Source organism: Myotis lucifugus, unplaced genomic scaffold (assembly GCF_000147115.1).
Source record: "Myotis lucifugus unplaced genomic scaffold, Myoluc2.0 scaffold_241, whole genome shotgun sequence".
In the NCBI taxonomy this organism is placed as follows: Eukaryota; Metazoa; Chordata; class Mammalia; order Chiroptera; family Vespertilionidae; genus Myotis; species Myotis lucifugus.
Genome location: NW_005871289.1, coordinates 71,285 through 98,481, shown reverse-complemented (window position 1 = coordinate 98,481; position 27,197 = coordinate 71,285). Strand labels below are relative to the sequence as shown.

The following is a 27,197-nucleotide window of genomic DNA, read 5'->3' as shown; positions in this document are numbered from 1 at the left end:
CTTAAAAAAAAAAAGAAGTATAAACAGCTCCTAGAATTTTATAGGATAAAACACACAAGGCCTGTGTAGAAATGGGCTATGAATATAGAGTTCACAGGAAATGAAATGTAAGCAAAACATGAATATTTGGCCCTAGCCAATTTGGCTCAGTGGATAGGGTGTCGGCTTGTGGACCAAAGGGTCCCGGGTTTGATTCCAGTCAAGGGCACATGCCTGGGTTGTGGGCTCGATCCCCAGTAGGGGGTGTGCAGGAGGCAGCTGATGGGTGATTCTCTCTCATCATTGATGTTTCTCTCTCTCTCTCCCTCTCTCTTCCTCTCTGAAATCAATAAAAACATATTAAAAATGAATATTTGCTCAATTTCACTTGCAATAAGAGAAATGCAAACTATATGGACACCGAGAAAGCATTTTCCTTCTCTCAGACTAGAAATATCCAAAAGTTTGACCACACACCCTATTGATGAGACTGTGGGGAAATCTGTACTCTCTGATATTGCCGGGGGGAGAATAAATTGGTGCCACCTTTATGGAGGGAAATTTAACATTTATCTGAATTACTTATGTGTATACTCTTTAGCTTAATATCCTACTTTTAGAAATGTATCCTATGGAAATATTTGTCCTGTATAAAATGACACATGCATAGTCTTATTCATTATAGTATTGTTTATAGTAGTGAAAAAACTTAAAAGAACCCTCAATAACCCTAGCTGGTTTTGACCAGTGGATAGAGTGTCGGCCTGCGGACTGAAGGGTCCCGGTTCGATTCTGATCAAGGGCACATGCCCAGATTTCAGGCTCCATCCCCAGTGGGGAGCATGCAGAAGGCAGCCGATCGGTGATTCCCTGTCATCATTGATGTTTCCATCTCTCCCTCTCCCTTCCTCTCTGAAATTAATAAACATATATTTTAAAAAAAAGAACCCTCAATAAATAATAAATAAATGATGAAACTTCACTACAGTGGAAAACTCTACAGCTATAAAAATCATAAGGAAGCTCGCTATATACTAGTAGAAAAATATCTTCAAGATATATATTTTAATTACTTTTATTTTAGAATAGTTTTAGATTTACAGAAAAATTGTGACGATAGTACAGAGAATTTCTGTATACCCCATACCCAATTTTCCCTGTAATCAGCACCATGCCTTAGTAAAGTATATTTGTTACAGTTAAGGAACCAATATTGATCCATTAGTGTGAACTAAAGTCCATATGTCATTCAGATCCCCTTCATTTTCCCGTAACGCCCCTTTTCTGGCCCAGGGCTTCCTCCAGGACAACACACCACACTTAGCCTCCATCTCCTCAGACTCCTCTGGGCTGGGACTGTTCTTGGACTTTCCTTGTTTTTGGTGGATCTTGTCAGTTTTGAGTACTGACCAGGTGTTTTGTAAAATGTTTTTCAAGTGAAATCTGTCTCATGTTTTCCCTCATAATTAGACTGGGGTTTTGGAGAAGGAAACCATAGAGGTAAATGCCATACTCCCCACATCACGTCAAGGGCACATTCTGTCGACATGACTCATCACTATTGATGTTGATTTCTTTTTAAAGATTTTTTATTGAATGATGACTCATCACTATTGATGTTGATTTCTTTTTAAAGATTTTTTATTGAATGATGAGTGAGAGAGAGAGAGATTTGTTGTTCTACTTATTTGTGCATTCATTGGTTGATTCTTGTAAGTGCCCTGACCAGGGGTCGAACCCGAGGCCTTGGCTTATGGGGATGACACTCTAACCAACTGAGCTACCTGGCCAGGGCTCTTAGGTTGATCTGGATCACCTGCCTGAAGTGGTGTTTGTCGTGTTTCTCCACCATAAAGTCGCTTGTTCCCCCCACTTTCCATATTGTCCTCTTTGGAAGGAGGTCACTGTGCGTATCCCACACTCAGGGGCAGAGAATTCAAGAAGGCACTTTTTGCTATAAGGACTCTTCAGACTGTACATTCAAGGGCCAGTTTTATAGTTTGTTACTAGAAGGACTCTTAACTTTTCTTTCTTTTTAGGACCACTTCTGGGTTTTTGCCTACTAAGTTTTAGGTTTGCAAACCCTATGACCCTTGAATATCTATCATTTATTTCTAGTCAAAGCCTCCAGACCTTTTTTGAGCTTGTTCGAAATACTATATCAAGAAGGATAAGGGATAAAGCGTGATGGTGTTACTATGTTAGGACGGTTGGTAGTGAGCTCCCTGGCCAGTGTGGCTCAGTTGGTTGGGCCTTGACTCATGTCCTAAAAGTTTATAGGTTCCATTCCCTGCCGGCGCACATGCCCCGGTTGCAGGCTCCATCCCCAGTAGGGGACGTGCAGGAGGCAGCTGATCAAAGTTTCTCACATCGATGGTTCACTTTCTCCCCCTTCCTCTCTTCTTTAACATCAATAAAAAATCCTAAAAATAAAAAAAGAGATGGATGGTGAGAAAAGGCCCAATAGGAGAGCTGAGACCATAAGAAATGAGAGTAAGCAGCATGGAAATCTGAGGAAGAGCAAGCAGAAAGCCAGGAGAGTGTGTGGGAAGTTTGAGGGACGACTAGATCTGAGTGAGAGGGAAGACGCCGATGGTGAAGTCACAGGGGAGGAGCCGGATCACGTGGGGCCTGCCAGGACAGGGTAAGACCTTGGGCTTCCAGCCTCGGTGAGAGGCAAACTCGTTGGAGGGTGTGCGAGAGGATGGGACTTAGATTTTGAAAGGCTTGTTCTGCCTGCAGAAGAAGGAAGACAGGACACCAGGCAAAGCAGTTAGACAGCCCGTGGATGGTTCAGGGGAAAGATGACAGTAGCTTGGCTGCAGTGTTGGCTCTGAAGGTAGTGGTAAGTGGTCATTGCATGGGTATATTTTGACGATAAATCTAGGTTTTATATGGCCTAGTTTTTCTGATGCACCTTACACGTATGTAGCTGGTTGTATATAAACTACATCTCAATACTATTTGATACAAGTACGTTGGGGACACTTGTGCAGGTTTTGAAAGTCAGGCCAAAGACTTTTGCAAGTTTTTGAAAGTCAGGCCAAAGACTTTTGCAAGTTTTTGAAAAGGGGGTAAAATGATTGGGTTGTAAGGTTCAGAATTCAAAACTAGATAAAGTTCAGGCCAGTATTGACTGAACGTAGTGACTCAATATGTGGGCCACAGTCTGGGGCAGAATTGAGAGTATTTAGAAACTTTTAAAGACATTTGACAGAATAATTTTATATTTGTTGTATACAAAAATAAAATCTCATAACCTGAAAATCTAATAATAAAAAAGTTTAAAAACTGTAAAAAAAAAAGAGGTGGAGAATTATGCTCAAGCTTGGACATACTCCCATCATTGCATTTTAGTTTTGCTATTTTTTAAGCATTTCCCTACTTTCTGGCATGCAGCACGCCCCAGGCTCATCTTATATTTTTCCTGCCCCTAGAATCAGACATTTCTCCAAGGGGCTTTTGTTATAATTATTGGGTAACGGTATTAAAAACCAAGTGCTGCACACTAGGTATGCTTGTTGCTACAAGGGTGTTGTTGTTTTGGGGAGGTCTAAGGAAATGCATGCGTGTATACTAACCTTGTATATGCATATATCTATAACTATATTTTATGTAACCATTAAGCTACACATGAATTCATATCAATATCTCCAAATCTAATCTATTACCACACAGATCATTCTCGCCTCTTCCCCTTGCTTATCCGGAATCTCCCCAAGATATATATATATATATATAAATAAAAGGAGGGTGCAGACTGATGTGTATAATATATTTCCTTTTGTGCAAACAGGGTGGAGAAATAAGAGTATACACTGAGTGGCCAGATTATTATGACCACCTGACATTTGTAGGCAAATTAGCTATAATTTCGTGCTGAAGTTGCTAGAGGGCCAGACCATTATAAATAGGGAAGCAGGTTGTTTACCACGACAGTAGAAGTGATTTTTTTCTGAAGATATGGGTAAACAACGCGATTTAACAGCTTTTGAACGAGGGATATATATGTATTTAGAGGCCCATTGCATGAAGAGATTCATGCAATAGGCCTTCCCTTCCCCTGGCTGCCGGCACCGGTTTTCCTCCAGCACCCGGGACCCAGGCCTTTGCTCTGGCCGGAGCCTTCAGTCTTCGTGGCTCCGGACGGAGCCTTCAGGAGCCTTCAGTCTTCGCTCTGCTGCTTCTCCCCTACATATGCAAATTAACCGTCATCTTTTTGGGTTAATTTGCATACTCTCCTGATTGGCTGGTGAGTGTAGCAGAGGGATGGTTAATTTACATGTTTGTCTATTATTAGGTACGATATATATACTGAGTGGTCAGATTATTATGACCACCCCATCAGTACTTCGTTGGTCCACCTTTTGCCTTCAATACTGCGGCGATTCTTCTTGGCATTGACTCCACAGATGTTGAAAGGTGATGAGAGGAATCTGACACCATGCCTGATGAATAGCACTGTCCAGTTCTGTGAGATTTGATGGTTGTGGAACCAGCTACCTGATGGCTCTTTTAACTTCGTCCCACAAATGCTTAATTGGATTGAGATCTGGTGATTGTGGGGGCCACCTAAGCAAGGTAAAGTCTCTCTCATGTTCTTAAAACCACTCCTGCACTATACGAGCACCATGGCATGGAGCATTGTCTTGTTGGAAGAAGCCATCTCCATTGGGATACGCCATCAACATGATAGGATGAACTTGATCAGCAATGATACTTAGGTATGTTGTGCTATTCAGACATTGTTCCACATGAATTAAAGGGTCCAAATCATGCCAGGAAAACATGCCCCAAACCATAACACTGCCCCCACCAGCTTGAAGGGTTGTACTCATGCATGTGGGGTGCATGCTTTCATGCTGTTTCCGACAAATTCTCACTCTGCCATCTGCATGATGCAACTGGAAACGTGATTCATCGGACCACATGACTTTTTTCCAATGCTCGACTGTCCAATCTTTGTGTTCCTGTGTGAGTTGGAGACATTTTATCTTGGTAACTGCAGACAGCAAAGGTGTTCGAACAGGCCTTCGGCTTCCATATCCCATACGATGCAGTGTACGGCTAATTTGCCTACAAACGTCAGGTGGTCATAATAATCTTGCCACTCAATATATATATATCTCCCACGTTCAAAGGCTGTTAAATCGCATTGTTTACCCATATCTTCAGAAAAAAAATCACTTCTACTGTCGTGGTAAACAACCTGCTTCCCTATTTATAATGGTCTGGCCCTCTAGCAACTTCAGTGCGAAATTATAGCTAATTTGCCTACAAACGTCAGGTGGTCATAATAATCTGGCCACTCAATAGATATATATTTATATTTGCATCGAAAAACTCTAGAAAGATGTATACAAATCTACCAGGAGAATAAAAATTGTATGTTCCCACAAAAATTTGTACACAAATGTTCATAGCAGCATTACTCAAGTAGTGGTAGTTGTGGTTACACAACTGTGAATGTGCTAATGTCATGGAAGCATACACTTACAAATGGTTAAGATGATACCCTAGCCAGATAGCTCAGTTGGTCAGAGCGTTGTCTTGATATACCAAGGTTGCAGGTTTGATCCCCAGTCAGGGCACATACAAGAATTAACCAATGAATGCATAAATAAGTGGAACAACAAATTGATGCTTCTCTCGCTCTCTCCCTTCCTCTCTCTCTAAAAATAAAAATAAAAAATTTTAAATAAGGATGTTAGATGAAGAACGGTAAAAGTTACATCACTTTCACAATCACTGCCAAGCTTACAACATCTACTTTATGAATGAAGGCTTATGTTTTTACACGTTGAGGCTCAACTTCTCAAAAATAGAAATTTAGTAACACGAGAGGGAAGGATGTATGTCTATAAAAAAGGAAAAAGCCAATTCAGCCCAATAAACAAATGACATCAAAACAGAGCCCAGGGGTTTTCCCTTTAGTAGAACAGTGTGCTGCCAGGAAACATGGCTTCCTTAACAAGAGTCCCTTGCTAGTCCTTTAAAATATTGTTGACATTTCTTGATCTTTGGAAACAATGTCAAGGGGCAAATCAAAACCTAATATTGAACAAGGGAAGGGAGTGCCAAGCTGATGCCAATGTCCTTTTGGTCAGCATGACCACACATTCGGGTGGGAGCTTTGAGAACCTGTTGGGGCCACAGCAAGATACGTTGGCCCTAGAATGCTTCAGTATTTATATGTTTTGAGAAATGATCACCACAATGAGTCTAGTTACCATTCATCACCACACATGGTCACATTTTTTTTTTTATCTTTCGATATGAACTGTCAATGGGAGAAACATTCAAGTCTGTGAAGAATTTTTGTGAGTTTATTTGAGCCAGTGTCGACAACTCCAGGAAGCATTATCTCTGAGATAATGCTTTAGAGAATGGCAGTTTTGCACCTTGCTTTATACATTACAATACAAAGAGGAGACGTAAGTGGGTTACATGAAATCCACTGGTGATAGATTAGGGAGGCGGGAGAAAGCAAGTCGGGGAGGGGGACCTCTGGGATTGGATAAAAAGTGAAATGATAGACACATGCTTCTTTTACTTAGGTGGCTATGGGATAGTTAACAATTAACTCAATAACAGTGAGCGGTGCCTGTGCTTTGAGGGGTCTGGAGAAAGGAAATTACTTTGACATTCTAATGATATGTTATTAAAGATGCAAAAAGACAATGGACAGGCTCAGTGAGGGTAAAGATCGACCTTTGTCAGGGGAAATGCTGGCCTAGGACATCACTACCCACCATCAACTGCTTTTGGTTAAAAAGTTTTAATTTCAGACCATCCTTTGTGGTTACTTTAGGTCTCTGAATTTGCAAGTCCTCCACACAGGCCTTCCCTGAGCTTGTCAGGTTAGCTTGTGGCCCCTTTTCGTCCACAGAGCTTTTAAGATCTATTCCCCTGGCAACTTTCAAATATGCAGTACAGTATTGTTAACTATAGTCACCGCGCTGTACATGACATTCCCATGACTTATTTTATAACTGGGAGTTTGTATCTTTTGGCCACATTCACCCATTTCCCTCCACCCCTGCCTCTGGCAACCACCAGTTTGTTCTGTGTGTGTGTGTGTGTGTGTGTTGTTTTTGTTTGGATTTCACAGATAAGGGAGAGCATATGGTATTTATTTTTGTGTCTGACTTATTAAAACGCTCCACATTTTATCCATGTTGTTGCAAGTGGCAAGATTTTTAGCACATCTTAGACCCCACTTTTCTCAGAGACCAGAGGATGAAGCTGAGGGTGTATTCTGCCCGACCGAGAAGGCGCGCTGAGCTGTTCCTCTGTTGTGGCCTCATCTTTGCAGAGAAATTGGAGGCTGTGGAGAGGGACCGGGAGGAAGTGGGAGCAGCAGCTGTGGAGAATGGCAGTTTGTCAGAGATGGGATCTGGATTGCCAGGTGGCCTCGGTTGAGTCACCCCAGCGTGAGTTGGGCCAGGTGCCGTCTGAGTGGTGTCGTGCCCTCCCCCAGCAGAACTCGGCGCCATGCAGGCCTTCCTTGAGCTTGTCAGGTTTAACATGTGGCTCCTTTCCCCATCCTCGGTGCCAAGCACTGAGCACGCTGCTTCACTTTCCTTATCTCAGTTGTTCCCCCCACCCCGCCCCCACCTCCGAGATAGGCATTGCCACCCTTAATTGACAGATGAGAAAAAGGACTGGCTGCTAGGGTCGGAAAAGAACCTGTCCAAGGCCACCCAGCCAGCATCTCGCCGAGGGCCAGGAACGAAGGCCAGGCTCCCCAGAACCAACAGGAACTGTCGGGGCCTCTCAGGGGCTCAGAGGACCTGCCCAAAGGATCATTGTTTCCACCAGGGCCGCTCTGTGGGAAGGGTGGCAGAAGGTAGGGGTGGGGGAAATCAGTCTTTAAGAGACTCCTTCACAGAGTGTGACCTTCTCTCTCAGACAAGACAGCAGGGGGCAGAGGGAGGGAGAGCGGTGGGGGTGGCAGGGCAGGAAATGATTCTTCAGGAGGCAGTGGGGGCGGCAATGGTGGGAGGGGCAGCAGATTCGGTTTAGTCTTTGAAGTCAGTGGGGGGTAGGGAGTGGGCGGAGGGGTGGGAGGAGGCCGATGCCTAGTCAGTCACCAGATCAAGGGAGATCAGAACCCCACACCCCACTAAGCCTGAGAGGTGGTGGGTCAGAGCCAGTGGAGCAGGAAGCCAGCTACCCCGGGAAGCTGGAAGTGAGCACCCACCAGGACGGAGGGGGCTCATTTGGGGTTAACAGGTCCCTGATTGAAGGGAATTTGGAGGCTGTCCCTATCCAAGTGGCTACAAAGCCCTCATGCCCGGGCCCCATGCCGGGCTGGAGAGACCAGACTCCAGAACCATGGAGAGATGGAGGACTGAAGTGCCCTGGAGAGATGGAGGACTGAAGTGCCCTGGAGGCTTCAGCGGGCGGTCTCTGTGGGCTCCCGGCAGGAGGAGGCTGGGGTGGGGGTGGGGTGGGGAGGGGAGGTAGGGCATCTAGGGCAGGCTTCAACGTCAAGAATGGTAGACCTGGTGAGGGGGAAAATAAGACAGTTTGGGGGGCTTGCAGTCTGAATGTGAGCCTATAGTCTCCGCACATTCCTGTTAGCCTATAGTCTCGTCGCTGCCACTTCCTTACTGATCTGATCTTGCAAGACCTGTTTACCTAAGTACTACTCCCATTTTATAGAGGCCATAAACCATGAGCAATACACAACCCCCAGACAGGGTTATCAGTGCTGGCCGTTATCAGTGCTGGCGCCAGGCCAGGCCTTTAGGTTTGGTCTCACGGTCCCCATCCCAGCACCAACACACGGGGCTTTTTGCAAAGCCCGTGAAAGGTCCGGAAGTGTCATCCATATTTGGGGGACAGAGAAACCAAAAGGGTATAAAGGGAGAGCTTCCTCCATATTGGTTTGCTCGGGGTTTGGAGAGAACCGTCTCCCCTGAGTCACTGTACCGGCACATGCGACACATCTGAAAATAAATGGGTTTTTCCTGTAACTCCGGTACTCCTGCGTACTCTTTGGTCGCCTGGTAAATTCTGTAGCACTAGGATTTCTAGATGCTTCCTGTGAGGGCACTAGTCTGGCAGGAGCCATTTTCTAACAATCATGATGATGCGAACCTGAGCACCTTTAGGGCAGGAGTGAACTGACCTGTGGCCACACTTCTCACCCCTTCCAGCCTCCAACTCAGGGAGTCAGTTCATTTCTGACCTGCTGGCTTTTGCAGCTGCTGGATTTTTTTTTACCTTTGAGGCACCTGCCATGCCACCTCCTGAGACCTCAGTTTGAGGGGTGAGAAGAGAGAGGAGGCTCAGGGCCCTGGGGACCCCTAAGATGAGAGAGGAGGCTCAGGGCCCCCACGCAGCTCCAGTGGGAGGCTTGGTTGGCCACCGGCTCGGACCGCCCCTCAGATGCCACTCCCTGGTACTCACAGGCTCCAAACAGTTCCCAGGGCCTGCTGTGCGGAAAGCATCCCTGGCATTGCCCATAAATGCCGAGAGCGCCCTCTGGCTTTGGTGACAACCACACATTTCAAATGCTCCCTGGAGGCGGGTGGTACCCCCCCAACTGAAAGCTACCGGGGCCCCTCTTTAGTCACTGGGGGAGTGACTCCCGCTCCCGCCAGTCTATTCCTGGCATGGAAGCAGAGACACGGAAGCGGGAACCACGTGTCGCTTATTATATTAATGCCCCTGAGCGGGAGAGAGAGGCCATGCCAGGAGGGGTGGGCAGCGGGCAGGGTGGGCAGGACAGAAAGTGTGGAGAGCCTCCCCGCCAGGAGTCCTGGGGAAGTCTCACTTAGCCTTTAATAAAGGGTGCTGAGAGGGAGAGGCTGTGGGGTGAATCCAGGAGCCTGGCTGGGGAAAAACAGAAACACTGAGCTGGGAGCTGGGCGCTGGGGGCGGAGGTGCGAGGATGGAGTAGGCATGGCCTCCGGGACCCAGCTGCCCATCCCATCAGCAGAGATCGCAGAGTTGAGAGTGCGAAGAGTACCCGCCCCTCTGGGCGGTTGGTGGTGGTGGTGGTGGTGGTGGTGGTGGTAGGTAGCCAGGCTCCTGCAGTCCCTCTATCCCCACATGGTTATCTGCAGCCACTGTGGGGAGAGAAGAAGCAGGTGTGAGGGTGGAGGTGGGGCAGGACAGCTGGGGAGAGCAGAGGGCAGGGGGAGCCAGGGGCGGGGGTACCGGAACATCCCTCCCATGTACCTGGTCCAGGTCCAAATGGATATAGCCAGTATTCTTGGGGTCCATAGTTAGAAAGTATGCTGTTTGGGGGAGGGGGCCAAGAGAGAGGGTTGAGCGGAGTCAGTGGCTGTATCTGAGAAACCACTCCCAACCAAGGAGGGTGCAAGCTGCTGTCCCTGCCTACCCCCCAGCCCAGCAGGGGATTCATGACAGCAGCTCATAGCGCCTTGCTCTGAGCCAGGCCCCGTTCTGAGTGATCTCCATACATTCACCAACTCATCGGTACTCTCATCCTGTGAGGGCATTGCCATTATTACTCCCATTTTATAGGCAAGGAAATGGAGGCACAGAGAGAAAGTGACTCGCTCAAGGCACAGAGCCAGCCAGAGGGGAAGCTGGGATTTGAACCCAGACTGGCTGTGCCCTGTAAAGGGCGGGGGCTTTGGAACAACTTTCCGCATGTGAGTATGTGGGAGAAGGCCAGTGGTCCCACCTGGGGTGGGGGACGGAGGGGGAGCGGGCAGGTGCCTGACTCACTGAACATGGCCTTCAGCCTCAGGAAACAACTGACGAAGCTGTCAAAATCCATGAGCATGTCGTCATTTGCATACCTGGCCACCAGCACCTGCGTCACCTTGTTGTTCACCTTGATGCCTGGGAGAGAGAGGGGAGCAGAGGAGAGTCCAGTCCTCTGTCCACTGCCTCCCTCCTCCCGGCCCCAAAGCCCCCTCCAGGCCCCTGGCCACCTGCTTTCTCAATTGCCAAGCGCATCTCGTAGGAGTTCAAGGTGCCCGAGTTGTCCTGGTCGCATTCTTGGAAGATGTCCTGAAAGGACCCCCAGATCAGGTGGGCCGTGTGCGCGGCATGGCGGTGGCAATAGTTACTTCGGTGTGGTTGGCTCACAGCTGCTATCCGGGACCCTCGGGGCTCCCTGCCCTGGCTCATCCCCTGAGTGCCCACGATTCCTGTCTGCTGGTGACTGCGGGTGGATTCCAAGCCTGGCAGGGGGCTTGGCACCCCGCCAGGGCTCTCTGCGTGTTTGACACCAACGCTTCGGCAGAGCCTGGCCTGTTGAGTGTGCATGTGTGTCCATGCATGAGTGTGTGTGCATGCGTGTGTCTAGTCAGAAGCTCCCGTTCTCGCTTCATCATTACGAGTCCCCATCCCTCTTGAGGCCCTCCCTCTCTCACCCCCATGAGGTGCCCCCTCCATGCCCATTACCGTCCATTTCTTGATTTTTCTCCACAGGATCTGGAACTCCGGAAGCCCTAGCTTGCCAGAGCCATCTTTCTGGGGGGTGGTCAAGGATATCTGAGAAGGGAGTGGGGGGGGCATCCTGCGGCCAGGGAAGCGGAGGGACTCAGGGGGTAGGGGAGGCATAAGACCAGGGGAGTCTTAATGGTAACTGTGGTAAGAGCCAGGAGAGCTGGCGTCATCTGCTACCCCAGAGCCTACTCCCCATCAGGAGGGAGGGCATGGCTGGCCCGAGAGGCGGCCACATGGGGACCAGGCTGAGGGGTAGGGGGACAGGGGCAGGACAGCACTGGACAGGACCGCCCAGTGGGCAGGAGGATACGTCCATGATGTTGATCATGCAGCGGCACACGTCCACGCCAAAGCCCTTGCTCTTGAAGTTTCTGACTGTGAGGGGGGAGGGGCAGGAGGGGAAGGAGTGAGTGGGGGGTGTGGGGGCGCAGACAGTGGTCCAGGTGGGGCCGTGCCGTAGGGGAGTGGCAGGGAGTGGCGGGGCTGGAAGACTCACGTTTGGAGACCACCTTGTTGAGCAGCCTTTGGAGCGCGTACGCGCCGATCTCCTTGTCCTAGGAAGGGGGACTGTCACCCCTGAGCAGCCCACTGAGCCCCGAGCCCCCGGCCCTCAGCCCTCACCTCTCCTGCCACTATCTCAAACAGACGCTTGAAGTCCGGGTCTATGTCACTCTCCGAGATGACCTCCTGGAGGAAGGGGAATGGGAAAGGAACCCAGTCCAGAAAGTTCCTTCACACCCGCCAGAGGCTTCCTCCGATCCCCCCACCCCAGAGCCCCCCTCATCTCTCTCTTTTTTAAAAAAAAAAAGAGATTTTTATTGATTTCAGAGAAGAAGGGAAAGGGAGAGAGAGATAGAAGCATTCATGATAAGACAGAATCATTGATTGGCTGCCTCCTGAACGCCCCCCACTGGGGGTCGAGCCTGAAACCCGGGCATGTGCCCTGACCAGGAATTGAACCGTGACTTCCTGGTTCATAGGTCAATGCTCAACCACTGAGCCACTCCGGCTGGCGCCCCCCCCGCCCCATCCTACCCCCCCCTCACCTCTTGGAGTATCTCAGCACAGTTGGCTTCATCCAGTTCCCTGGGCAAGAGTGAAGGAAGCTCGGGGTTACCAGGGGTCAGGGAGACAGGGATGTCCGTGGGGTGGGCGGTGGGAGGGCAGCAGCTCATACATCTGAAGCAACATGGAATGGGCACATGGCAGCTGGGTTCTAGTCCTGCTTCTGCCACTAACTGGGACTTCCCCTCCTGTGCCTCAGTCTCCCTGACTGTAAAACAGGGACAAGGTTGGGGGACCAGATGACTGAGCTTGAGATCTTACATCTCTCTCTCTCTCTCTTTTTTTTTTTTTTGGTTAATCTTAAGGATATTTTTTCATTGATCTTTAGAAAGAGTAAAAGGGAGGGAGGGAAGGGGGGCAGAGAGAGAGAGAGAGACATCAATGTGAGAGAGACACATCAATTGATTGCCCCTCCCCACTCCCAGCCCTGACGGGGGCCAGGGATCAAACCCGAAACCCTTTGGTTCACGAGCCAATGCCCTAACCATTGAGCGGCACCAGCCAGGGCGGCTATCTCACAGCTCTTGAGCAGGTGGCCTTGGAGCAGCAAGGCAGACCCCTTACCAGGACTCGCTGTGCTTCTCCGTGAAGACCCGAAGCAGGAAGTCGGCGTCCTTGTGCTGCTCGAAGGTGGAGGGGATGATGATGTATTCCCCCGGGGGCAGCTGGAGGTGGCTGCTCACCTCCCGCGAGGTGGTGTAGATCTCTGAGAAGCCATGGTCCGGATACTTCAGGAAGAACTCCTTCTTCAGGTGAATATCCTGGGTGTCCTGCAACTATATGTGCCCTGGAGGTGGGTACAGGGCTGGCCTGGGGGGGCTGGGAGAGAGGGGCCTCCAAGGAGAAGCCTGGCTGGGCAGGGTTTCGGGGAGACATCCCCGCCGACTGACCGGTTCTGGACACCACCCACCTGGTAGTGACCCTGGTGTGACCTCTCTTCTCCCTGGCTTCCACCCAGGGCCCGAGGGGGCTGGAATCCTAACCCAGGGGCCCCCAGAGCCCTTTGCCAAATTCCACCCGTGGCCCATCCACACGCGTCCTGGCCAGGATCAAGCCCACGTCGTCTGTACCTCCTTTGGCACCTGGGAAGGGAAGAGAGAGGAGGGTCAGGTCCCCAGGATGGTGAAGGGGCTCCAGCCTGTGGAAGCCATGTGAGAGGTGTGCACAGTGTGCAGGGTGTGTGTGTGTGCGCGCGTGCGCGCGTGGTGGCAGGGGTGTGTTAAGGACGCCGGGGCCTGGGGATGGGGTGAGGCCTGGGCTCTGTTAAAAGTCCTAGCGTTTACAATCACTCAGCTTCGGCCGGCAGAGTGCAGTTTACACAGTTTGCCAAGGGGAGGGTTTTACCACTGCAGGTTGAGGACAGGAAACAGCCCCCAAGAGGTGAGGTGACGTGCCCAGTGCACACTGCTGAGACTTGGAAGAGCTGGGGTAAAAGTCTAGAGCAGCGGTTCTCAACCTTCCTCGTGCCGCCACCCTTTAATACAGTTCCTCATGTTGTGGTGACCCCCAATTTCATTGTTACAAACTGAACATAATTAAAGCATAGTGATTAATCACAAAACAATAGGTAATTGTATATGTGTTTTCCGATGGTCTGAGGCGACCCCTGTGAAAGGGTCGTGCGACCCCCAAAGGGGTGGCGACCCACAGGTTGAGAACCGCTGCCCTAGAGAGCATTTTCTTCACGTCGAGCAGCTCCCGCTGTCCTGCAGCAGGCCGGTGCGGCCATGACATTGAGCATGGCACCCCGATAGGTTTGCGAAAAGGTGCGATAAACCAAGACAAACAGGCTGCTCTCCAGCTGGGATGACCAGAACTTGGCTATGCTGATGGCGCTGTAGCCTGGCGGTGGGCGGGAACGGCCTTTCCCCTGGAGGACTGCCTCTGACCTTGGAAATGCCTTGACTCCAGGTGTGTCTGTTAACCTGACAGACTCGGCCTAGAGGACGACCTGGCTTGTGTCCTGCTTTCGTCGGGGTTGAACCACTGGAGGCTGGACTGGGGGCCTGGCCGACTCCGTGAGTGAGTGAACAAATAAACGGCCGTGTCTAGGATTTTGCAAAGCGTGGTTTGGGAGACACTTGTCAGGGATTTCTCTTGGTCGCTGGAGTCAGTGCTCCTGCTGGGGCACCTGGGGGAGGCTTGGGGGGCTCGTGCCAACGTCTCCAAGTGTCTGGGAACCGGGACACAGGTTCTGCGGCTGCTGCGTGGAGGTGTGAGCTGGGGCAAGTGGCCTCACTCCTCTGGCCGTCATAGTTTCCTTCCTCTTCATAAAAGGCGCTACTATTCACAAGGGCCTTTGGAAGGATGCCTGGCACAGAGGAAGTGCTACCTAAGTGTTTCAGATAAAATAATCTGTCAGAAGGAAACAGCTGGCCCCGCCTCAAAACACAATGCACCAGCTCCAGACAGAGGCAGGGCTGCGGAGCCTGTGGGGGAGGGGCCCCCGCCGGGTGCCCACCTTGTAGAGGACGAAGCCGATGGTGAGCAGCTGTGCCCCCTGGGGCCGCGCCTGCCGCCAGTTCTTCTGCATCAGGGCGACCAGGCAGGTGCAGATGACCTCATCCTCCTCGAGGTCGTCGTCCTCCTTGAGGAGAGAGATCCTAAACTGGGGGTTGGTCCAGAATGTGTCTGTGGAGGAAGCAGGTCAGGATGGCTCTGCCCTTCCCAGGGTGCCCTGGCTTCCCAGCCACACGCCCGCCTCCCCCACAGGTCTGATGGGGCCCCTGGCCTCGTGGTGGACCCTGACCCCTGGGCCCCTGACCCCTGGGCCCCAGGCGGGGCTGTGTGATGAGTCGGCGGCCCCCCCCCCGGGCCCCCTGCACCCACCGAGGTGGTTCCTGCAGCCGCCCGCCGTGCTGCCCCGCCGCCAGCTGCCCTCGTAGAAGGTGGTGTGCCAACAGCTCTTGTAGTCTCCCAGGAGCGCGTCGGGCATGAGGCTGCAGATCTCTCAGGGAAGTGAAATTCCTCATGAAGTCTTGGGTAGGACATCCTGTGGTGGAGGGATGGATGCAAGAGCCCATCATCGGCGCACCCACACCCATGGGACCCCCTTCCCAGGACCCCCACATCCACCACCCAGTGGGAGCGGGGGAGGAAGCGGGGGGGCTCAGGGGAGGAAAAGCCCAACAGGCTGCACTGACCAGAACTCCCCGTCCTCCTTCTTGTGCAGCAGCTGCTTCTGAGTGTCTGGGGACACCTCTTCCCACTCCCTGGCACTGGAGCGGAGACAGGCAGTGAGGGGGGCAGGAGGTACCTCCTTTTCTCCCGGACATGCCCTCACCCCTGAGTGCCTGCCTATTGGGGGTCCCGAGTTACATGGAGAATCTAGAGGGGAGGGTGCACCTGGGTGGGCCCGTGGGTCCCTCTGTGGCATGGCCTTGCTCATGGGCCTGCTGTGTGCTCTGCCCCTTACCGGAGGGCACTGGTCCAGGGCACCTACTTGTCACTCCAGGCTCCATTCCACTCCAGTCGGCCCCAGGGATTCCGGATCCGAATGAGGGTTTCCACGTTGCCGCGGTAGGAGACCTGGGTGGGGGAGTGGGTCCAGGTCAGGGGCGTGGGGGCAGGAGGAAGTTGTCTCCCCACGTGCCCCCCCGGTAAGGCGCAGTGGTCGGACTCACATCCCGCAGGCCGGTCACTGAGTAGGCATGACCTCTCACCAGCATCCTCTGGGTCACGGATTCCAGCTGACTCTTGCTGGTGATCTGCGGCACAGAGAGGAAGGAAAGGGATTCAGGATCCGGGCAGAGGGATCGGGGGGCTGAAGACAGGGGTCCTTGAAGATTATACTTTGCATTTCCACAGAACTGAAGATGCACATGCAGCTGTAAGACAGAACTCAGAGAGATCTCGTGCGCCCGCAGCCAGTTTCCCCTGCTTGGAACCTCTCACAGAGCCATTGCTCAATGTCAAGGCCAGGATGCGGGTGTGGATGCAATTGACCACTTTTATACAGACGCCCTCGTTTTTACTGGTCCTCATGTGTGCGTTCTAAAGAGTTGTATCACACGTGTAGTTTTGTGTATCCACCACCAGTCGTGATAGATCTCTGTCCCCCAAACACCTCTCTTGTTGTCCTCTATGACCTCTTCTTGCTACCCTCCTCCCTAACCTCTGACAACTGCTAACCCAGTGGTTCTCAACCCTCCTAATGCCGCGACCCTTTAATACAGTTCCTCATGTGGTGGTGACCCCCAACCTTAAAATTATTTTCGTTGCTACTTCATAACTGTAATGTTGTTACTGTTATGAATCGTCATGTAAATATCTGATATGCAGGATGTATTTTCATTGTTACAAATTGAACATAATCAAAGCATAGTGATTAATCACAAAAACAATATGTAATTATATATGTGTTTTCCAATGGTCTTAGGTGACCCCTGTGAAAGGGTCGTTCGGCCGCCAAAGGGGTGGTGACCCACAGGTTGAGAACCACTGCTCTAATCTGTTCTCCATTTTTCATTTGTCATTTCAAGACTGTCATAAAATAGGATCATACAGCATGGAACCTTTTGGGATTTTTTAAAAAATATATTTTTATTGATTTCAGAAAGGAAGAGAGAGATAGAAACATCAATGATGAGAAAGACTCATGGATTAGCCTGACCGGCATAGCTCAGTGGTTGAGCGTCGACCTATGAACTAGGAGGTCACGGTTTGATTCCCGGTCAGGGCACGTGCCCAGGTTGCAGGCTCAATCCCCAGTGTGGGGCGTGCAGAGGCAGCCAATCAATGATTCTCTCTCATCATTGATGTTTTTATCTCCTTCTCCCTCTCCCTCTCTGAAATCAATAAAAAAAAAAAAAAGAATCATGGATCAGCTGCCTCCCACACTGGGGATCAAGCCCACAGCCCAGGCATGTGTCCCAACCAGGAATCAAACCCTGACCTCCTGGTTCATAGGTCGGTGCTTAACTATTGAGCCACACTGGCCAGGCGGATTTTTTTTTTTATTCAACATAACTCCTTTGAGCTTTGCCTAAGTTGTTGCACGTGCCAATAGTTCATTTTTTAAAATCCTCACCTGAAGATATCTTTTTTTTTTAGAGGGAGAAGAAGGGAGAGAAACATCAATGTGAGAGGAACATTGATAGGTTGCCTCTCCCATGCACCCCGATCAGGGATTGAACCTGAAACCTAGGTATGTGTCCTGACCAGGAATCGAACTTACAACCTTTTGGTACATGGGACGATGCTCCAACCAACTGAGCCACCTGGCCAGGGCTAGTTCATTTTTCCTTTTTATTGCTGAGCAGTGTGCTCCATGGTATGTGCGCCACTGTTTAACTGTCCACCCTTTGAAGGACATCTAGGTTGTTTCCAGTGTCTGGCTATTATAAATAAAGTTTCTATACACATTTGTGTTCAGGCTTTTGTGTGAACATGTCTTTACTTCTCCGGGGTAAATGCACAAGAACGCAATTGCCGAGTCATACGGTAGCACTCCAGGCGCGTTGGTCCAGCTGAGCAAGTGTTTGTTGAGTAGCTATTGCATACCAAGCGCCATCCTAAGGCCCAGGACCAGGCAGTGAATGGGACCAAGAAGTCAATGCCTTCATGGAATGTGAAAACTGACGGGAGAAGAGACTAGGCTGTGAATAAATACACAGAGAATTGTGTATTGTCATTTCAATGGGGGCCGGAGCAGCTACTAGATTGGAAGGCAGGAGGGCTCACCTGAGGAAGGGGCATTTGAGCTGAAGTGTGCACGAGAAGGTGCGAGCTGTGCAGGTATCTGGGGGAAGGACCACACATGACTTACTTCGATGGAGCAACCCATGAGAGAAGAGCGGTCTACGGCCTTCCTGAGCATCCTCAGCAGGTTCTTCGGGGGCCGCTGGAGCTCGAAGCTGTGGGTCACGCCCCCCGTGAAGTCCTCAAAGCCCTCCATCGTGTTGCCCCCCGACAGGGCCTCGTAGGACCCGCTCAGCCTGTGGGCACAGCGAGGGCACCGTGGGCTCCGGGATAGAGCTGCGAACTTGGACACCAGGGGTAAGGCGAGGGGAAGGAAGGATGCCCTGCCACCCCTCTCTCTGCCTTTCCCCTTGATTCCAGCTGCCCCATGGCTGCCAGCGGGTGAGCAGGTTTGGAGCAAGCCCAGTTCCTTGGCTCAGGGCACTCACTTGGCGTACGCCTTCTCCAGGAGGGCACTCCAGAACTCAGCGCGCTCGCCCGAGTGCACAAACAACAGCTTGCCGTTCTTTGTGGGTAGCCGGTCATCCACCACCACGTTGACCCACTGCCCAAACTGCCAGATCTGTGGGCAGCAAGGTGGGCCTCAGTGGGCCATGAGGCATCTGGCTTCTGTCTGCGCGCGCGCGCGCGCGCGCGCGCGCACACACACACACACACACACACACACACACTTGCATGGGAACTCTGTTACACCAGCGCCTCCTGGTGGCCAGATTCGGTGACACGTCAGTGTCAAAGATGTGACTCCCGCAGAATGGCTGAATAGAGACTGAAAGAGGATGAGAAGCCTGAATTTCACCACCAGCCTCATCTGCAGGTCCTGCCATGGCCTCCAGGGGTACCCAGCCCATCTTTTGACCTCGGCTGGACTTTAGGATTCCTAAAAATTCTTGTGATTCTCAGATATGTTTTTATGACATGGTGAATTTATCCACATGTTGCTAAATTTGAAGAGCAATTGTGATGAGACTCCCAATATCATACATACACACATATATGTATATGTATGAGAGAGAGAGAGAGAGAGAGAGAGAGAGAGAGAGAGGGAGAGAGAGAGAGAGAGAGACATCGATGTGAGAAACGTCAATAGGCTGCCTTCTGCACATGCCCGGAACTGGGGTCAGGATTCGAACCCGAAACCTAGTATAAGCCCTGACTGGGATCAAACTCTTGACCTTCGGTGCATGGAACAATGCTCCACACTGGCCGAGGCATAAATGTCATTTTTCAAAAAGAGAAGAAAAAAGGTAAACTTCAAAGCACATGGTCATTCTTTCTCTCCCTCCCTCCATACTTCCCTGCCCCCCTCCCCCCAAAGCCGCTCTGCCTGCCCATCGCCCTTCACCTGAAAATGGAAGATGCCCGCATAGTTTTTCTTGAAGCTCTGCCCCTTGGGCACCACGCGGTACAGCAGCTTGGGGCACGTGGTAAGGGAGCCGATGGCAGCCAGCAGCCAGCAGTCCCCTGCAAAGGCAGGCAGGGGCTCCCCCTGAGCGCTCCCATAGTGTGGGGGTCCAAATCCGAGCCACTGAGGAGCAGGAGCTGGTTCTGTGGCCCCTCCCACTAAGGAAGCTAGTGGGGGGCGAGGGAGCAGGGCAGGAGGGGACAGCCTCGGCTGCGGTGCGGGTGCAGTAAGCTTCTCCCCCGTTTCTTTTAGGCGAGGGATTTACAAATGAGAGCCTCGTGCTTTTGTTTTGGGATTTGGGGAGGAGGCATTTTTGGCTTCAGTGTAGCTCCCTGCCTCCTTTGGGAGAGGGCCAATCATCTCCCAGGGCCCCCACCTCTACCCCACGGTTACACTGGTGCAGCCAAGACGTCTCTCCCTGATGTCACTCACGTAATATTGGAGACCCAAGGGGCTCAGCTGTACCCCAGGTCTCTGGGGCCAGGTGTTGGGCAGTGTGCCCGGGCTGAGGCCATCCATTGCCATCTGTCTCCTGGGATCTCAGACCCCGTGGGCTGGGGCTGGGGCTCGGGGGCAGGCGGTGCCCATGTGGTGAGTACCTGGGCCGGGTGGAGGCTGAGGGCCCTGGGCCCGCATCTGGGATGACCCGCGGCCTCCAGGCTGCGAGGTGCCCGGGAGGGAGGCAGAGGGTGGGGAAGGGAGGTTAAGGACACATCAATCCTCTGTTGCCAAAGAGCACCCAGGGAGGAGCCAGTTTTCTTCTCCAGCAGCCCGGAGCTGCTCCAGTGCACGGGCCGAGGTCTCCTTGGCCTCTGCCCTGCCCACACCCTGCTCTTCCCACAGCCACAGGTCGGAGGGAACTCAGCCACGGAGGGAACCCGCCCTGGCCTTATCCCTGAAGATGCAAGGAGGCGTTTGGAGGAACCATGGAATAGGACCAGGTTTAGGGAGGACAATCTCTCTCTTGGGACTGTGCACGGGAGCCTGTGGGAGAGGGGCCGAGGGGCCACGCTCTGTACCTGAGAGGCCAGCGGGGAAGCTCTGACACCTGCCGGGGCTCCAAGATATGACTCTCCTCCCCTCAGGAGGTGGGGCCTCCTCCCCCTCCCTTCAGGGTGGGCGGGACTTCATGCTGTGTGTGTGTGTGAGTGTGTGTGTGTGTATGTGTGTGTATATGTGTGTATGTGTGTTGTGTGTATGTGTGTGCGTGTGTGTGCGTGTATGTGTGTTGTGTGTATGTACATGTGTGTTGTGTGTATGTGTGTTGTGTGTGTGTGTATATGTGTATGTGTGTGTTGTGTGTGTGAGTGTGTGTGTGTTGTGTGTATGTGTGTGTTGTGTGTGTGAGTGTGTTGTATGTGTGTGTGCGTGTATGTGTTGTGTGTGCGTGTGTGTATGTGTGAGAGTGTGTGTTCTCCTGAGAATAGGTGGTAAGACATCACAGCTTCCCCCTTGTTCTCTCTTGGATCACTCACTCCGGGGAAGCTGGCTACCATCATGGATGCAGGTCCACCAGCCCCGTCCAACCTTCAGGAGACCGCACCCCCGACTGGCGTGCTGACTGCAGCAGCCTCCCGAGGACCCCAAGCCAGCCCCCCCCCCCCAGCGGTGCTGCTTCCGAGCTCCTGCCCCACAGAGACTTCAGGTGACAGCACGTCTGTGGGCTGTAAGTCACTGAGCCTTAGGTGATTCATGGTGTTGCGGCCAATAGCGAATATACCACCCCCCAGCCTAGCCCCTGACCCAGAGGGCGGCGGGGAGGGCGGGACCCAGGTGAGGGGCAGCAGAAGACCACCTGGCACTCTCACTGCCATCTCCTCAGGAGGGGGTGACAGGGAAACGGAAGGTGTTGTCTGAACCTCAGGGCTCCCAGTTCCCCAGCCTCGAAAGACACTTTGGGCCCAGCCAGCGTGGCTCAGTGGCTGAGCGTTGACCTAGGAACCAGGAGGTCACGGTTTGATTCCCAGTCAGGCACACGCCTGGGTTGCGGGCTCGATCCCCAGTAGGGGGCGTGCAGGAGGCAGCCAATCCACGATTCCCTCTCACCATTGATGTTTCTCTCTCCCTCTCCCTTCCTCTCCGAAATCAATAAAAATATATATTTTTTAAAAAGACACTTTGGCACCCCCACCTCCACGCTCCTCCCCAATTCATCCCCGCCTCCAGGGGAGACCAGCCTCCCTGCTCCCCACTCACCGAGCACCCCCTGGCAGATGTCCGTGGGGCTGACCCCGTTCATAATGAAGTGAGGATTGTTTGTGATTTCCTGCAGTGAAGGAATAAAGGTGTCAGGGAGCCCAGGACACCCCCCTCCCTCCTCCCTCCCAACGACGTTCCTGGGGAAGGGTCCCCACCTCCAAGGTCTAGGGGGAAACGTGGGTAGGGGCCGGGGAGGGACAGGACCCGCTTGGCACAGTTGTAGGTTGCGATAGTGAAGGTTGGCGAGGACTTTCCCGGGGGTTACTGAGAGGTTAGGCATGTGCAGAACTGTCCCCAGCCCTGATGGAGCTGGAGCCTCGTGCCAGGGCCAGCAGAGGGCAGAGGGGGACTGGAGAGGATCGGAGGGACAGGGCATCACTGCACTCCGCCTGCCCCCAGGCGCCCCTGCTCCCCTCCCAGTGCCCACACTGGGCCGCCGCCAGCTGATGTTCTGCACGTTTCTGGAGTTGGGGCCCAGGTCCTTGAAGCCCAGAGAAGTGGGTTCGGCAGGAAATACGGGGTCCTTGAACAGTTCCCCCCTCCTCAGACAGAGCTCTCGCAGGTCCTCAAAGCTCTGGTTTCTGTAGTTGTGGGCGTTGTTGTGCTGGCCCACGCCCTTGGCCTTGAGTCTGTTGTGGCTGATGTGAGCCGCCATCCCCTTATTGATGAACACCGAATCCTCTTGATCATAGAAAGACAAATAACCCCGTTAAAAACACGGACAAAACATCTCCATCGATATTCTTCAGAAGAAGATATATAAATGGCCAATAATCACATGAAAAAAAATGCGCAACCTCTTTAGTCACCAGACAGCTGCACATCAATGATAGACCACCTCACACCCGTGAGGATGGCTGTAAACAAAGACTGACAATGACAAGTGTTGGCCAGGAGGTGGAGACACTGGGGCCCTCGTACACTGCTGGTGGGAACGCAAATGGTGCTGCCACTTCGGAAAACGGTCTGGAGCAACGGTTCTCAACCTGTGGGTCGCGACCCCTTTGGCGGTCGAACGACCCTTTCACAGGGGTCGCCTAAGACCATCCTGCATATCGGATATGTACATGACGATTCATAACAGTAGCAACATTACTGTTATGAAGTAGCAACGAAAATAATTTTATGGTTGGGTCACAACATGAGGAACTGTATTTAAAGGGCCAGAAGGTTGAGAACCACTGGTCTGGAGGCTCCCCAGGCAGTCAAACATAGAATCACCACAGGACCCAGCAATTTCACCCCTAGCTATATATACCCACGAGAAATAAGAACACATGTCCATTCAAAACCCTGTACACAAATGTTCCTAGCAGCAATATTTACAATAGCCAAAAAGCAGGGGGGAAAAAACCCAAATGCCCACCAGCTGATGTATGGAATATGCCTACAATGGAATATTTTTCAACATTTACTTTGCAACAAAAATAAATGAAGCATTGACACGTGCTACAACATGGATGAACCTTGAAACCATGATGCTCAGTGAAGAAAGCATTCACAAAGATCGTACACTGTACGATTCCAACAATACAAAGTGCCCCGAATAGGCCAAACTATATAGAAAGAAGATGAGGGGTTGCTGAGGACTTAGGAGAAGGGAGGGGTTGGGGGTGGATGGCTAAAGGGTACGGGCTTCTTCTGGGGGGAGAATGAAAATGTTCTAACATTGATTGTGGTGATGGTGGTACAAAAATGTACGAAAACCGTTACATTCGTGAGCTGTATGGCATGTGGATCATATTTCAATAAAGCTGTTGAAAACATGATCCCCAGCCCTGGCCGGTGTGGCTCAGTTGGTTGGCCATCGTCCTGGGCACTGAAAGCACAGGCCCAGGTTGAGGCCTCGATCCCCAGTAGGGGCGTTCAGGAGACAGCCAATCGATGTTTCGCTCTCAGACCTCTCTCTCTCTCTCTCTCTTTCTCTCTCCCTCTCTCCCTCTCCCTCTCCTCCCTTCCTCTCTAAAAAAAAAAATCAATAAGAATGTTTTTTAAAAATGACCTCCAGACCTTGCAGCAGACTCTGCCTCTTGAGGAGCGTGGAGATAATGGAGGGTAGAGGGCAGGAGGGCAGAGGGAAGGGGCTGCTCACAGGGAGGGGGAGTCCAGGCAGGGGCTGGGGTGGCTGAGTCTCTGACGGGAAAGGTCAGGCTGGCGGCTGGGGGCCCGGGACACCCTGCCGCACGGCCTCCCGCAGAGGGACCACAAGCTGCTTGCATCCCTTCCCGAGGACGGCCTCCCACCTACAATGCAGGGGACTGACTCCCGCTGTTGCCAGCAGTGGACCCCGGACAAGAACCGGGAGGAGGAGGGAGAGGAGGGGAGGCCACATTGCCGAGATCACTCTGACTCTCCGGTCCTACCCTGCTGGCCCCCGGGGTGGTCCTTCCTCTGGAATAAGGAGGAGCTTAGGGGGAGGGGAGGAAGGACGAGGGCTAAACTAAACAGAGCCCAGCTGGGGCCAGAGCCCAGCTGGGGCCAGAGTCTGAGAGAAATCTGAATGAGGACAAGGAGGGGGACAGCTGCAGAGAGGGCTGTCCAGAGGGGAGCCTGAGCCCCCCGAGGACTAGGGTCTCAGGGGCCAGAGCAGGGGTCTCCCCTATTCTCCCTCCCTCGAGCTGACCCCCAAGAAGAGCAGGAACAGCAGAGCTAAGGGTCCTGAGCACCTGTTCTGTGCCTCGCACACGGCCCTGAGGTAGGGCCATGCAGAAGGGGAGGCAGGAGCCCAGAGGTCAAGTAGCTTGCCCAAGGTCACAGGAGGAAGGCTGCCCCCCCCCCACTAGGCCCTGACCTTTGCCCTTACCCCGCCTCCTGGAGGTGCCTGTCCTCAGCGGGGAGGCCTGTGCAGCCAGAGCCACCTTCCTCCGCTCAGGGGCTCGCGGGCCATTTGTGGCTGAACTGATGCCCCTTCCTCTTCCCACCCAGCAACCCATTCTCCCACCCACGTCAGCGTCCCCTTGGGACTTCCCTGGGTCCAGTAATGACCCCTGTCGTCTCCTCTTGTTGGCCTGACAAGCCCAAACCTTCGGGCACGGGCAGCCTAGGCCCAGCTGCATCGGACTGTTCCCAGCTCCGTGCCTCTCCCAGAGCTGGTGCCCAGGAAATGGTGGGACCTGCAGACTCCGACCCAGCACTGCCCACAGGCCAGGCCTGAGCATTGGTGAGGGCAGTGAACGGAGGTCCTGCCACAGCCCAAGGGCCTCGCTGGGGTCCCTGGGGGGTACCTGGGGCCTGGAGGCTTGGGGTCCCACTAAGGAAAGCTTCTTGGCCGTAAGGATTAGGGTGGGTTTGCTGAAGAAAGACTTGGGGTCCTGTCCTTGGCTCCGGAATTCCACAGAGCCTGTGGCTTGTGGTGGCAAGATATTGGGAATCCCTCAGAAAAGTAACTGGCCTGTATAACAATAAGAGTTAATCGTCTTTGAGGACTCGGCACAGGCGTGGCATGGTTCAACACGTTACATGCATTAACTCATCGCGTCCTCTGCTCTGCGCTCACCCCCTCCCCTGGGGTGGAGGGCGCCGGGAAGAGTGGGGGGGGGGGGCAGGGCAGAGGGCGGTGCAGCCAGGATCGGGGAGTTTTTCCTCTGGCTCTTCTCCCCACCTCTCTCTTCCGGGCCGGCCCTCTGGGCTTCTCTTAGAAATGGTCCAGGAAACTCCTCCACACTCCCTCAGACGGGGGAACAGGGGTGTGCTGGCGTGTCTGTGGAATGTGTGTGTGTTCCTGTGGAGTGTGTGTGTGTCTGTGAAATGTGAGTGTGTGTCTGTGAGGTGTGTGTGTGTGTGTGTGTGTGTCTGTGAGGTGTGTGTGTGTGTGTCTGTGAGGTGTGTGTGTGTCTGTGAGGTGTGTGTGTGTCTGTGAGGTGTGTGTGTGTGTGAGTGTGTGTGTGTGTGTCTGTGAGGTGTGTGTGTGTGAGTGTGTGTGTGTGTGTCTGTGAGGTGTGTGTGTGTATGTCTGTGAAGTGTGTGTGAAGTGTGAGTGTGTGTGTGTGTGTGTGTGTGACTGTGTGTGTGTGTGTCTGTGAGGTGTGTGTGTCTGTGAGGTGTGTGTGTGTGTTTGTGTGTGAAGTGTGTGTGTGTCTGTGAAGTGTGTGTGTGTGTGTGTGTGTGTGTGTGTGTGTTGGGGGACACGTGGCTCACTTCTCTGCTAGGAGCCAGGGGAAGGCTGTGGAGGGAGACCTGCAGGCCTTTCCCGAGGAGGGTCGGAGGCGGGTGGAGAACCCGAGAGGACGAGCGTGGAGAACCTGTTGGCTTCGTTGCCTGGCCCCATCGCAGGGCTGGCAGGGCAGGAATGACTCCTCGGGCCCAGGAGCCTCCCAGGGCCGCCCACAGAAGTCAGGTGGGTCAGTGGGGTCAGTGCTTATCAACTGGGGATGATCGTGCCCCAGGGAATGCTGGGAATGCGTCAGGGCGTTTTCGGTTGGCATAGCTGGGGAGCGGGGCGGGGTGCTCCTGGCATCCCGTGGGCAGAGGCCACGGCTGCTGCTAACCATCCTGCAGTGCCCGGGACAGCCCCGTGACAGTGATCCTGCACACGTGTCAGGAGCAGCGAGGGTGGCGAACCTGGGTTAAGGGAGTGGCGAAGGGCACCCACATGCCAGGCCAACTGCTCTGTGCCCGGCTGTCCCCCGGCTGTGCAGAGGCCTCCTGGGGGCCTGGAGGACCCCGGAAGGTGCTGGTGCCAAGGGAACATCGGGGGGTGGACAAGGCGATGTCGGTGACGTCTCTTCCCTCATCTCCCTGGAGGCCTCCGCCCCAGGCAGCACCCAGCTCAGGAGCCTTCTCACCTCCCTCACTGCAAACCTTGCTTGACATCCTGGACACCTAGTCCCCGGGGCACTCAGCCTGCTGGCAGGGAGGACTCACACACACACGCGCACACACGCACTCACACACACGCACGCACACACACACACACATGTGCGCGCACACACGCACACACACACTCCACCCCATTATCAGCAAGCTTTCCCCAGAGGGGGCACAGGCCCAAGCCCTGTAGGTGGGCTAGGTGGGGGCATGGCCAGCTGAGACAGACAGACAGGGCAGGCTCTGGGAAGGACAGGCAGCCGGCGGAGCATGAGTGGCCAGGAGGCCTCTGTTCCAGCCCATGTCCTGTCTCCCCCCTCAGACTGGGCGTCATCTCAGAGAGTGGGGGCAGGGCTGTCCCCCCATCAGACAGGACAGCTGAGGACCCACAGCTGGGAGGAACGAAGATGTTGACTGGATTCCCAGTTAGGGAGCTTCTGAGGCGCCAGGGCTGGGCTGAGGTCTGCTCCTGGGGCCAGGCCCGCGCTTCCAGGGCTCAGGCCCCTCGGCCGCTGGCCACTTCCCTCCCACCCACAGCACAACTCAGCTCTGCCCAGCCCTTCCTCTCACCCACTGCGGTCTGCTGTGCTCCCCACGCTCCCCAGCC

The 27,197-nt window shown here is 53.1% G+C and overlaps 1 protein-coding gene across 1 annotated transcript; it reads right to left on the bottom strand.

The window, feature by feature from the left end:
* Nucleotides 1-9,981: 9,981 nt before the first annotated feature.
* Nucleotides 9,982-22,439, bottom strand: CAPN11 (calpain 11). Its single transcript, XM_006098571.3, is given in 23 exon segments — nt 9,982-10,058; nt 10,171-10,229; nt 10,687-10,803; nt 10,896-10,974; nt 11,371-11,439; nt 11,726-11,790; nt 11,912-11,969; nt 12,037-12,102; nt 12,462-12,501; nt 13,045-13,256; nt 13,551-13,562; nt 14,942-15,111; nt 15,310-15,430; nt 15,432-15,461; nt 15,463-15,472; nt 15,624-15,698; nt 15,923-16,008; nt 16,104-16,187; nt 18,248-18,416; nt 18,609-18,742; nt 19,526-19,644; nt 21,782-21,851; nt 22,212-22,439. Coding segments are annotated over 23 exon segments (2,100 nt in total). The 3' UTR covers nt 9,982-10,031.
* Between the last annotated feature and the right edge of the window lie 4,758 nt (nt 22,440-27,197).